The sequence below is a fragment of the Acanthopagrus latus genome, chromosome 2 (genome assembly GCF_904848185.1).
Source record: "Acanthopagrus latus isolate v.2019 chromosome 2, fAcaLat1.1, whole genome shotgun sequence".
Taxonomy (NCBI): domain Eukaryota; kingdom Metazoa; phylum Chordata; class Actinopteri; order Spariformes; family Sparidae; genus Acanthopagrus; species Acanthopagrus latus.
In genome coordinates, this window is record NC_051040.1 from 20,288,367 (window position 1) to 20,301,166 (window position 12,800).

Here is a 12,800-nt window from a genome sequence, read left to right on the forward strand (position 1 = left end):
CCGCCATCCAACACAATTTGGCTCAAGCGGGCAGGTTACATTATGCAATTCCAACGACAAGTGTGGCGTTCGTGTACCTGTCTGAACAGACCAACGGTGTCTCCGGGCAGGTAGCTAAGAGCCACGCTGCAGTCCGACGACGCAGAGAGGAGGAGGAGGCTATCGTCTTGGAAAAACACCTCCAGGTGAGTCACGCGATCGAAGTGTGGCTGGAAACAGCGCAGCAGTTTTGGAGGCTCCGTGGTCACTCCGTCATCTGGTTGGAGACAATAATGCTGCGGGTTGGAGGAGCAGAGCACAGGATTACGTCATCGATGATTTGGCTGGAATGTCATTACAAGAAGCAGAATAAAAAGGCATTTAATTAATATCACTGTAAGAGCTTCCTCTGCTCTCACAGCATATAGCTCTTTACAAAAGACAGCAAATTAACCACTCAAAATTCTGTATACCCATAAAATGATGGCTCCTTAAATTCACACAGGTTTTATTAGCTCCAGCTAACAGACGACTTGTGTTTATTGTGTTTATCTATTCAAAGTAGTGTCCCCGAATCTGAAGTGACCTTTTCAAGTTGTGCTTAAAAGAAAATAAATAAGATGAGAATGTTTCTATCATCTGGTTTTGAAAGAATAAACTACGCTGAGCATGGCAGTAGCCTCCAGGGTACACTGGTCCTCATTGTAATCAAGAGAGTAAAAGTACATGTCGAGAGCTGGAAACAAAACTGCTTGTTGGCCAACCACCAATAGACCCAACAGGAGAAGAAACAATCTGTCCATTTACAAGGGAACATTGGAATTAATCAGGGAATACATGTATAGTGTTTTGAGAATATCTGGGAAGACGCCAACAGAGGACAGAGAACCTGCTTTCCTCGGAGCAGACAAAGCTGATGACTCATGCGAATGTTTGCGACGTCAGAACGTAATCCTTAAAAACTTTTTTGCAAAATTTAGGACGTTTTATGTCGTCACTTTTCAAAGTTTCACTGATGCAATACTTCAAAATTTGCATGACAATATGTTAATGGAGACGCGTCTATTACGTTATCCATTTCTTGCATTATTCGCCGTTGTGTTTTTGTGGCTTAAAAAAGCTCATATGGCAAGGAAATGTGACCTCCATATCCATTTTGCTGCCAGAAATAAAAAAAAAAAACAAACAGTACAGTTGTTGTAATCATTCTAATCAAAGACTTTCATTGGCATGTTATGTTGTGTGTTTAATAACCACCATGAGGTTGGGACCTTGTACTGAACTGTGAAGTTGTGCTTCTGAAAGCACAACACTGAACGCTGTGCAATCACGTTAGTCATCCAGCTGATTCCAAAGCGCGCTCCAAAGTTGCCGAAGGACAGGATTTCTACCAGAGCACTGAGCTTGTCCAACTCTTCCCCAACTCGGCTACATATATACATAAATCAGCATAAATTAAACTGCGACTCAAATGAGACGCACCCATTTGAATTCATCCCCTCTTATAAACTGTGACAGGGAGTCGAGCTGTGAATGTTGTGGCAATAATACCCGAGAGGGGGTTCTTTTACTGCGATTACGGGCATGACAGTGACGCAGCCATGCCCTGTACCGATGGCACGATCTAAGTCTTCATATTCAGAGTCACAAAGTCAAAAGGCCCCTCTGAGGTGTCAGGAACTCTTCAGCTACCAAACTTGTGTTATGTGTGTACAGTCTTCATACATGAGTCTCTAAGAGGCTAACTTGGCTGAAATGACTGACAATGTTAGTCTTTAATGCTATTATCCCTTTCTAGTGCTGATTTGCCAAAAATGTCACAGTAAATCAGTGTTTTTTCCCCACATGTCATTGTGTGTGTCTGTCACAAAGAGGATACACAATGCAAATAATGCTCCTTTTATTCGTTTAAACTCCCTGCAAAATTTAAGATAAAATGCCAACGAGGACAGGGACATTGCCTTTTCTGCCAATATATCATTGGAGGTTTTCTAAATGACTGACTGGTCTGGTTGTACTCTAGCAAGCCGCTGGGGCTTCAAAATGACGGACAGTGCTGTCATTTTCAGAGTGAACAACATGCCAGATCTTTTGGATCTAATGGAAATATCGAGGCTCACTCTCTCATCACTGTCTACTCCAGCCTGTCTCTTGATCTCTGTCCCTCCCTCTGGCTCTTTGTTCACCGCTCTCCATCACTCTCTCTGTATTTGTCACTTGGTCTCTTGTTCTCAAATGTCATGGAGAGATGTAGTTTCGGTGTGCATTCATGTGGTCCACTGCAGCTGATGTACAATCTGTAGTGCATGTGTGCACGACATGAAAAAAACCTACCTGTATGTCCCACGTCTTGAGTGTTCCCTCTCTGTCAGCGGTGACTAGATATTTTCCGCAGGGGCTCACAGTCATAACAACAGAGCCCAGGTCTCTGTGGTGAGCTGTGAACTGTCCCACCAGACAGCTGCGGGCGGTGCTCCAGACTCTGACCACACCCGAACCTCCACAGGACACCAAGTCTGCACCACCTGCTGGCAAACAGAACATTCATGACTTTTGCAGGGATGATGTCAATGAGATGTATGGTGAGACAGAGGTCAGATCCTGCATGTAAAACTTGTGATTAAGGGAAAAAAAACTCTTTTTGTTAAAATGTAAAGCATTTTCACACCAAACACTGACCTTTGTCGGAAAAATTTGCACGGAAATGTATAAAAACGGATTTTATTGGTTCTTATTCATGTATGCACACTGTCTCGGAACATTTTTTGTGGGCCAAATGTGAAACATGTGTTGTCCATTGGGCCTCATCCAGATCAAATCAGTAGTTGGAATAAAAAAACAGCCCTCCCATTCAATTTGCCTGTCCATGGTACATTTATGCTGCTACGGTTGTGACAGTAAAAGATACACATGCACAAACATTCAAGAGGTCAGCCAAATAGAATCATGTTTTTAATGTTGCACGGTGCCTCAAACAACATCGTGCTCCTAGGAGACTACAAGCTGGCAAACTTGATGGAGAAAGCTCTTCTGGAAGAATTGCTGATTTCACGCATTGAGACTAAAACTGGACGCCATCAAGGGAAAGTTCACAGACCAAACGATGACACCCTGCCCGTTGTGTCGTCCACACTGCTGCACAATCCTGGTCTAATCACTGTAACGGCTGATTTGGTCTGAATACAGCCTGAGGCACCACCTTAACCTCGCCCTGAACCACAGAAAATTCCTAAAAGCTCAACGATCGGAACAATCACGGATGATGTACTGCTGTTCTTATTTTAGACCCCATGGCAGGGAAGTTGAGGTCAGAAACAGATACAGTATCAATAGAAGAAGATGGTCCGACCGCCCACAAGGCCATCTAGGGGCCAATTTCCTAGCCAGAGGCGAGGCGAGATAGTGAATTTGCAAAAGTAGACAGCGCCTTAGCCAAAATAATGTCAAACTCTCCAGCAACAAAGCTTTTTCTCGAGGAGAGTGGCTGCTCAGATGGGGAGTCAAAAAAGTTGTTTTTGGTTTCCTTATCGCAGCTGACTGGATGTTAGCCAAACCTCTGGTTGGAAACTGAGTTGGATCTGGGACACCAGAAGCTCACAGACACGGTGTTTTATTGACAACCTGCGAGGGCTCGATCTCAACAGCACACACAAATACGCTGTCTGAGCAGCAGGCATAAAGGCCAGGGTCCAAAGGCTGATCGTGTCTTTTTACCAAGCAGCTAGACAGCCACAGCTAGCAGAAGCAGCAGCTGCTGTAGGAGTTTCACTCAGAATAAATCAAACTGGAGTCAAAACCCAGGCAGCCACATGTATAGTTAAAAAAGAGGAAGAAAGAAAACTAAACTTCAGAGCTGGAGTTTCTGTGCATGAGAAGTTGTTAAAAAATTGGGAAAACTTGAAGCAAACTCTGCACATCAAACAATCATTGATGTGCAGCGACTATATAGTAACTTCTTCCTGTCTTGAAGCAAGTGTGCATTTGTGTATTTGCAACTGTGTATTTCAACAACAAAAACAGGGCTGCAGTGTATTTTACTGGCTTTTGATTGTGGAAGTCTTTCAACTTGCTCAAGAAACTTCACCGTGTTTGCAACAACTAAGTATTCAAATGGCAGACGATCACATCACTCAAGCTCTACACATACACACAGCCAGGATATGTTTTTTTAAAAGGCTTAAAATTAAAAAGAAAAATCACCTGCTGGTTTAAGAGTTTGGAGGGCTTTATGTTTTAAATAGGTGGCAGGGTCCGCCACATATAAAAAAAACAAAATGACATTGTGTCGTCGTTTAAGGTCAGTTTGTTTATTCTGATAATTCAGTCACAAAAAACAAAGAGAGTTTGTTAATTTAGTTTAGACATCTAAAAAAAGTCAATGAAGAAGAAATGTCTTCCCCAAAACTAAATAATGCCCATTTAATAAAACTGGGAACATCATTTTTGGGCCAGATTATATGAGCAACAGCGTGACTCAGGTCAAAATACACAATTTATTTGGGCAAAAAGAATCTGCTGTGTAATCACCGCCTCTATCTGTGGGATTGCTCCCGAGGGGATTCTGTCCAACACTGTCAACCTATCTCACTGAATCTATTTCAACAAATAACCCACGCTGTGATGTTTCATTTCATTTCATCATTTTACCTGACGCGCGTCCCGGTATGAAGAACAATCTGGTGATGGCAATGGAGTTATCGGAGTCTTCTTTGCCATTCACGACGAAGTGGGAACTGAGGAAATGACCTAGAAAATCAGAGTTCAGCAAAGCATTGAGATACGAAGAACAAGAGGCACAGATAACAGGCAGGAGCGCAAGAAACATTTACTTCACAACTGCAAAATAAAAGTGTTGAATTCATTTGTGTGTGAAAGTGAGCTGCTTCTTGCCTTCCCCGTGCTCAGAATGTGGCCGCAGTTTCCTCAAAGCCTTTTCTGTGCTGTTGTTCCACACTATAATCTCTCCGTCGTAGCTTCCTGCACACGTCAGAAGTGAGAAGCAAAGAGTAAGAACTTCACTGAAAATCTCCAGCACATTGCATGTTGCTTTTTGGAACTTATGTGTGAACAAAATCGCAGCGAAACTTGAAACTTCTCCCCATTATTCAGTCCGAAAATCTCACATTTGAAAATGTAATTTTAACAATCAACACAAACTTTCTCCCGATACAGACACTTTTACTTTCCTCGTGCTGCTGAATCATGCAAGCAGCCGCTATAAACACTTTCGAGAAGATAAAGCTTAACATCTGTCCCCAGCTGCCATCTGTTTCCCCCTCTCAAACCTGAACACTCACCTCAAGAGAGAGTGCTTTTCAAATAATCTACATTATATATACGAAAGTGTGCGCGTGTGCATGTGTGTGCATGTGTGTGTGTGTTTATCACATAAAGCAGAAATCTCATCAGGTGGCTCGACAGTTGAACAGCAGGAGTTAATGAGATATGTGAGGAGTGTGTTAGCTATGGGAGGTGTGTATGTGTGAGCAATAGGAGGTATAAAGTTTATGAGAGTGTGGGTCGCCTGCATTATTCATGCAGCCCAGGGCCAGCTTCTGTATTTCAAGTGACTTTTATCATGCTGTCTTTGTGTGTGTGTGTGTGTGTGTGTGTGTGTGTGTGTGTGTGTGTGTGTGTGTGGCAGATAGGGATATGGAGGAGGGATAAGGTGAGGAAGTGTAGAAGATTACCTGCATCATCTGCACAATGTTGAGCTTCAAAATGGACTAACATCCTCGCCATTAACTTTTAAGTGTGCTCTAATAAAATCTACTCAGCACAAAGGTTAGTGTTACATCATCGTTAATGGAAGAGGAATTGGATGAATGTGTGAACATGATCACACTAAGTGTAATACTTCTGTTTAATTAAAAGATTATTCCACCAATTTAGCATTGCACCTTTTGTAACGGAAAAATCAAAGATATCATCTCTTTCATTCCACAGACTCTTCGCTCTTGTGAAAACCTGGTGCTTACATTTCCAAAACTGTGTGGGTGCAACTGCGAACCGCAAACAATTTGGTAAGCGGTGGATGCTAGTAGCGGTTAATATAGCTTCGAGCCACTAGCCTCAAGCAGAGATAAGAAGTGGTCCATGACGTCGCCCACTGCTTTGTGGACTGACATTTTAATGTCTCAGGTTTTGGCATTATAGGCATCGCCATCTTGATTTCATGGATCAAGAATGACCATAAGTGGATTTTAATTGAAAATCAACATCATGCTGTACTGAAGACGACTTGGGACTACAGATGGAGACCATAAACTCATTAGAAAACGTTTACTGAGGTAATAAATGAAGTGAGAAGTAGGGTCATTTTCTCATGAGCTTACATACACATGGATGCCTATTTGAAACCAGTAAAGTTTGTAGAGCCCTCTACTGGTCATTAGAAAGAATACAGGTTTGATGCACTTCTGTACACTGTAAACTATGTTTTTCAGGGCCCAAAATTACGGCCATATTGCATTCAGTCAGTGGTCCGGTCAAGTGTCATTGACTTAAATGAGTTCACTTGACATTTATCAGACTTGACAGCTTCCTCCTGAGCCACTATTTTCACATATGTTACCGTCATACTCTATATAAGACCTGCAAACATATGTTGGTGTGTAAAAATGACTGGAGTTCCTTTTAAACACACTAACTTGTCAACAACAAAACTTGAAGTATACAGTATGTATGAATCAGAGTGTGCTGCCTTTGAAAAAGATGTCACTGCTGTCACTCAGTATTCTGATTTCAATGCTCCCATTTCCATTTCTAAAACATTTTGGCCGTCCATCAAAGTTCAGATGAGTTGGTGCTTGGTGGCTTGGAAGGTGTTCAGCCATGGAGGATTAAGGGATCCGAGGAAAGAAGGAAGAGTGAAAAGGGGTAAGTTGTGACTGAAGGAGGTACACAGGACCCCTGTTTACATGTGCCGCTTCTGGATGTGTGCATTTGTGTGTGTGTGTGTGTTTGACAGTGTCTGTGCACGGGAAGTCAAGCGGAACTTAGCGAAGACTCTGAATATGAATGAGGAGGCTTCAGTCCCACATGAGCCAAATGTTCCTGCTGCAACTTGATTCAACTTGAGACACAAACAAACAGATGCATGTACAAAAAATAAAATAAAATACACACACAAACACACACACACACACACACCCACACAAGCACAAACACACACAGTGCTGAGAATGTGTGCGTCCAACAGAACTTTAAATTGACTTTTGTCACTGGTGGCCATGATGCCACCACTGCTGGCACTTGGCAGCGTTTGCACATAAATTGGCAACACGCGTGCTTTGATGTCAAACTGCATCAGTCACTGAAGAAATGTGCTGGCAACGGAAATTAATGCGTCATTGCACTGAGACGCCGTCTTCCTGCTCGGTGGATTTGAGGAAGAAAGAATTAGCGAAAATAGTTAATTTGGAAAATAACAGTGACGGTTCACATCCACCTTTTGCCAAGATAATTGAGGAAATGTAGGAAATCGGGACTTAATTGTGATTCCTTCTTTTCTTCATGTTCGCCCAAAGGCCCCGGGAAAAGACAGTGACACACGGGCTATTAAAGCGTAGGAGGAATCTATGAATGAATTATATCATTTTGTGATTTTTCTTGGCGAGGACATGTGTTGATCTGGATATATCAGCACCTCTGATGACAGAAAAACACCCCAAAACCTGAAAAGTCACAGGTTTGATGCTCTTTAAGTCTTTAACCTTTAGTCTTTCTTAAGGAAATCATCGACTCTATGCCAAAGACACTATCAGACAGAGTGCTGCAACAGCTTATAAAATAAAAGGCCATTTATGAGGTGAATCATTTGCATTCATCAGACAAGCTGTCAAGAGGCATCAACATAGAGAGCCGAATGGCTGAGTGACAGACGGAAATAACGATAAAGATAAAAGGAAGATTTCCTGCAAAAATATCAGCTGGAGAAATGCAAAATATTCAACCATGGCTTTTGTTTTGTCAAATTCTTCTAATCAACAACGTGTTCAGTGATTTGGCTTCAGACCCAAAATGCAACCAAACTGTCATATATCAGAGACCAAAACACAAATATGCACTTTAAATACACCAATATACATACTTTAAATCTTCCTCAAGCATATCCAAACATTCAGTTCTGCAGCCACACACACACACACACACACACACACACACACACACACACACACACACACACACACACACACACACACACACACACACAGACACACAAACACACTTGCACACACATGCTTGACAGACAGAAAGTATTGTCTCATTTCCTCTCACTCCTACTGAGAGAGCTCTAATAAACATAATTCAAATTGGCCATTTGGATTAAATTGGAGTGGGGGGTACAGCATGGGGCTGTGTGTGTCTGTGTAGGTGGGTGAGTGGGTGGGGGAAGAAATGCAGCATACCAACCAGGGAGATGAACAGAAGTGAACAGGGAGCATCAGTTAAAGACTAGGTAAAAAAAACAACAACTAGGAGGCAGGCAGAGAGACGAGCAGAAACACACTGACAAAGAAATTGGGGAACGAACTTTGAAGAAGTTTCCAAGTTCACAAAGTAGTTCCTGAATTGTGCTTTTGTTCCAGCTCCAGCTTCTCATTTCCTTCCAAACCATTTCTCCCTCCAGGCGTCGAGAGCAGCCACTCTTATCTACCTTTCCACCTCCATCCCTTCAGTTTATCGCACTCTATACTTACCTCTGGGGCTGATGCGTCTCAGAAGGCCAGAGAAAAGGTCTGCAGTTTGTTGCCCGCGCTCCGCTCGCACAGACTGGTAAACTGAAACTGAACTTTCGATACGAGAACCACGGTGATACAACTTCACGAGCTGAAGAGCATACTGGGGGAAAATTGGATGCAGTGGTCTTGTAGTTTGATGGTTATAGAAGTGGACCAGTGACTGGAGGACTGCCAGTTCAATCCCTCAGGCAGAAAAATCTAAGAATGTGATGAAGGTGCAACACTGGTATTTCAAAGCACGCTGTGTTCACATTTTAAGACCTTAGCAGACCAGGTCGCTCTGATTATCTTTTGTAAGGATTGTATTTTATTCATGTAGCAGTTCTTTCTTTCTTCGATTAAAGATGGCTGTCAGTCTTTTGCTGCTTGATGTAACAGCCTGGCAAATGGGATCAAGTGCCACGGAGGTGAATTCTTGGGTCCACAACATCATTTAAACTAAAATCACAAGCAGAAAACTTTGGAGAAGACTTCCAAAGATTGTATGAGCTCACATACAACCTAGAGTGTCTGACAGACTGGTAAAAATGGTTCTTTCATTAGCCAGAGGCACCCAGGGGTTTTGCACTGTAAGAAGAGCCGGGTCCTAGACTGAGTCCATTACATCCCACTGAATCCATGCGCTGATCAGCTGCTTGATCATGTTGATGGTTATCCTGGATGCTGAAATGTGTAATTTTTTTCCCCTGCTTGTTTTGTACAACAACACTGCTATTAAAGGAGCAGTATTGAGATAAATACAGACACAAAAACAGACACCCCTGCTGGTCCAACCTACGACTTCTGCAGGCAGACTAGCAAAAAAAACAAAAAAAACTAAATAACAAGACAAAAACAGAGGAGGGAATTTGTCTGTCTGAGTAATTGTCCCTCCAAGCTCTCTGTAGGTGGTGCTTAGTTATGGTTACAATATCTCACACACACACGCGCACGCACGCACACACACACACACACACACACACACACACACACACACACACACTCTGTGAGGGAGAGAGAGAGAGAGAGAGAGAGAGAGAAAATACAAAAATACACCAGTCAAATGAGAACTTTTGTTGGAAAAAGATCCAAATCTCTCTCTTATTAGAAGAATGCAAGCACTGAGCAGAGTACAGTATGTGCTGTTTTTATATGTTGTGAAACCATATATACTGCTTGACCTTTCCAGTTCACCTGCCTTTAATATGGCACCACTTAAGAATTAATTAGGTTGGAACCTGCCAATTAACAGGCTCTAACATGTAAAGGTTTCAGCCTGTGGCGGAGGGAAATGTCAGCTCAGAATAGAGGAAAAAGGGAGCTGTTATTCCACTGAGGGATAAAATACAGATTCATGACGGGGGGAAAAGAGCCGGAAAGCATTTAGATAACTGTATGTGTTCAACAGATCTGATTCTAATTGGATTGTTTGCAGTTTACTCATACCTGTTTATTTTTTCACTTGGTTTGTCCAATTTCTCTCTAGCTACAATATGAATAATGTTTGACATTTAACCAAAAATGCTAAATTGCCAGATGTTGCACAAAGCTTTCAAGTTGTAGTCCTTCTGATTGTGAATATCTTAAGTCTCTTTCTGCCTACACATGTGCACCATGTACACACACACACACACACACACACACACACACACACAAAAACACAGCAAAGCTATTTCCAGCAGCGAGAGGCATGTGGAGCATGAATCCTTTGATAACAACACCACTTACTTTAATCAGCAGATAACTGCTCCCAGTTCCATTTTTTCCTTTTTATTTCTAAGATTCATCTTCATTTTGAAGCCAGCAGAATCTCTTTCCTCTGCATGAGCCCTCTTTCTTAATTTAAGTCATGAGTGTGTAATCTAAAAAGGGAAGAGAGCACTGAAGTACAGGAGCACACATGGACATGAGCGCTCACAACACTGGGTACGCGTCTGCTCGAGTCAAAGGTGACGTCGTATTCACAGTAAATCAATTACTTTGTAAAGTGTGTGGGTGAAAGTTGTCATGGCATGTACACGCACACAAACACACACACAGACAACACACGCACCTGTGACCAGAGTCTGTGGAGGCTGGAAGGCTGCACAGAGCACGTCACTGCGATGCTGAGCGCCTCCCCTCCACTCTGACGGTTCAACAAAAGACTGCGAGAAGGAATGCAGACGGAAAACTGTTAACATCCTGCAGAGACACAGAGAGGAGGAGGTGGAGGTGAGAAGTGAGAAAGGTCAGTCACAAACTATAAAGACGAGCTGGATCATCCACACACACACACACACACACACACACACACACACACACACACACACACACACACACACACACACACACACACACACACACACAATCCATTCAGTTCAGAGAACATTTAGTAGATCAAGCAATGTTAATATTTGTTCATCTTATATGTTATTATTGTTCCTGTTACTGGTAGATGCCATAAGAACACCAGTAAAAGCAGCAGAGACAGTAGAAACAGATGATTAGAAGGCAACATGCACACCATCTGGTTTGTTGCGTGGGTGGTGTAGGCAAATAAATATCCTAAAATTAAATTCGGAGAAAAAATAACAACTCAGCACACACTTCTCACTTCTGCATTTATTTATTAAAACAGGAAATGTTAACACTGTCAGTGTATAGGTTTTAAGTGTGCACAGTTATAGACTTTTTTCTTTAGCAGTGGCAGAAGTATTGATTGTAGTCTGCGTACCATATCGACATTTCTACAAAAGGTGTCATACTATTTGACATTGAACATTTCAACATTTCTAAGTGTGGAATCACTGGATATTTTAAAGCAGACCCCAGGATAATTTTCAGCTGTATTTGTTGAGACAAAGAATTGATTTTTTTTCAGGAAGTTGGGACATCACCAGCCATGTTTGTGGCCACTGAATGTGGTATTTTAAGCCAAAGTATGATCTTTCCTTATTTTCCATACCATAAGCATATTGTTGAAACAAGATAACACTGAACATTTAAGTTGGCAACTTTTTTTTTTACATATCTGTGGTTTGCAGGAATGTACACTGGCGATATGTATTCATATAGTAAAAGTAGTAGAGGTAACAATTGCAGAAGCAGTGATAGAAGTAATGGCAGATGTAGTTGTAATAGTGGAGTTAATAGGATGGCAGTCGTTGTGGGAGTGATGGAAATAGTAAGAGTAGTAGTAACAGTAACAGTAGCATTGATGGCAGGATCAGTGATAGTGGTAATAGTGAGTAGTACTGATAGTAGTTTTAGCAGTGATAGTAGTAATAGTAGCACTGATTATGCAGATACAGTACTCATCTAAGTAGCAGTAACACCAGTAGTGAAAGAAATGAGAATAGTATATAGTATATAGTACAATGTGCACATAGTGAGATCCACCTCATGTCAATTTCAGTCCAGGCTAATTGTTTGTATTTATTCCACCCAAAAGGAAAACTTTGTCTCTGCAATATGGATCAGTTAGACTTATTCCAAAGTGTGCCTCAGAGTAGAAAATAGTCTCGAGTAGCAGAAGAAGTAATAGTAACAGAGGTAATAGTGTAGCTATAACATTTGCAGGACCAGTGAAAGTAGGAGTTGTAATGAGAGCAGCACCAGTCCCAGTAGAAACAGTACCAGTCATAGAAGTTATAATGGTTCTGCATCCTTCACATGGCAAGGCAGGCATGTGCACACATAGGGCCCAAGGGCTGCCTAAGCCCCTGCCCTTTTTGCTTCGTATTAAAAAGTTCCCTTTTTGTGTGTATGAATTATTTAATGAATAATTATATTCTTGTTATTCATAGGGAAGTAAAAAAAAAAACAAAACAGTGGTATAAAAATGCCACGGTTATCTACCGTATGCATTTCCTTTTTTTCCCTGCTTGTTAATGAGTTAAGAATAATCTGACAGCTGTCTGTGTCAGCTGTTTATCTTGCCACAAATCTTAAACTTCTTCCAGATATTGAGTTTACTGTGACTTTGCTGTTGTAAACATTACCATTCCTACTAACATTCAAAGTAGCAGTCACAGTAGTAATTTCTTGGTTTTGTCACATTTTTAGATGTGTAGCCTGTATTTCTAGTTTGCACTTGCCCTCCAATAAATAGCCTAA

At 41.7% G+C, this 12,800-nt stretch overlaps 1 protein-coding gene across 5 annotated transcripts in view; it reads right to left on the minus strand.

Moving 5' to 3' along the window:
* The window catches only part of LOC119033911 (WD repeat-containing protein 49-like), a 36,839-nt gene that overhangs the window by 1,582 nt on the left and 22,457 nt on the right, over positions 1-12,800 (minus strand). For all 5 annotated transcript variants that reach the window (XM_037124545.1, XM_037124536.1, XM_037124527.1 and 2 more), the window contains 5 exons: positions 10,756-10,886; positions 4,870-4,956; positions 4,627-4,725; positions 2,314-2,504; positions 78-275 (listed from right to left, as the gene is read on the minus strand). In XM_037124545.1, coding sequence (XP_036980440.1) covers positions 78-275; positions 2,314-2,504; positions 4,627-4,725; positions 4,870-4,956; positions 10,756-10,886 — 706 coding nt within the window. The remainder of the gene's footprint in view (positions 1-77; positions 276-2,313; positions 2,505-4,626; positions 4,726-4,869; positions 4,957-10,755; positions 10,887-12,800) is intronic.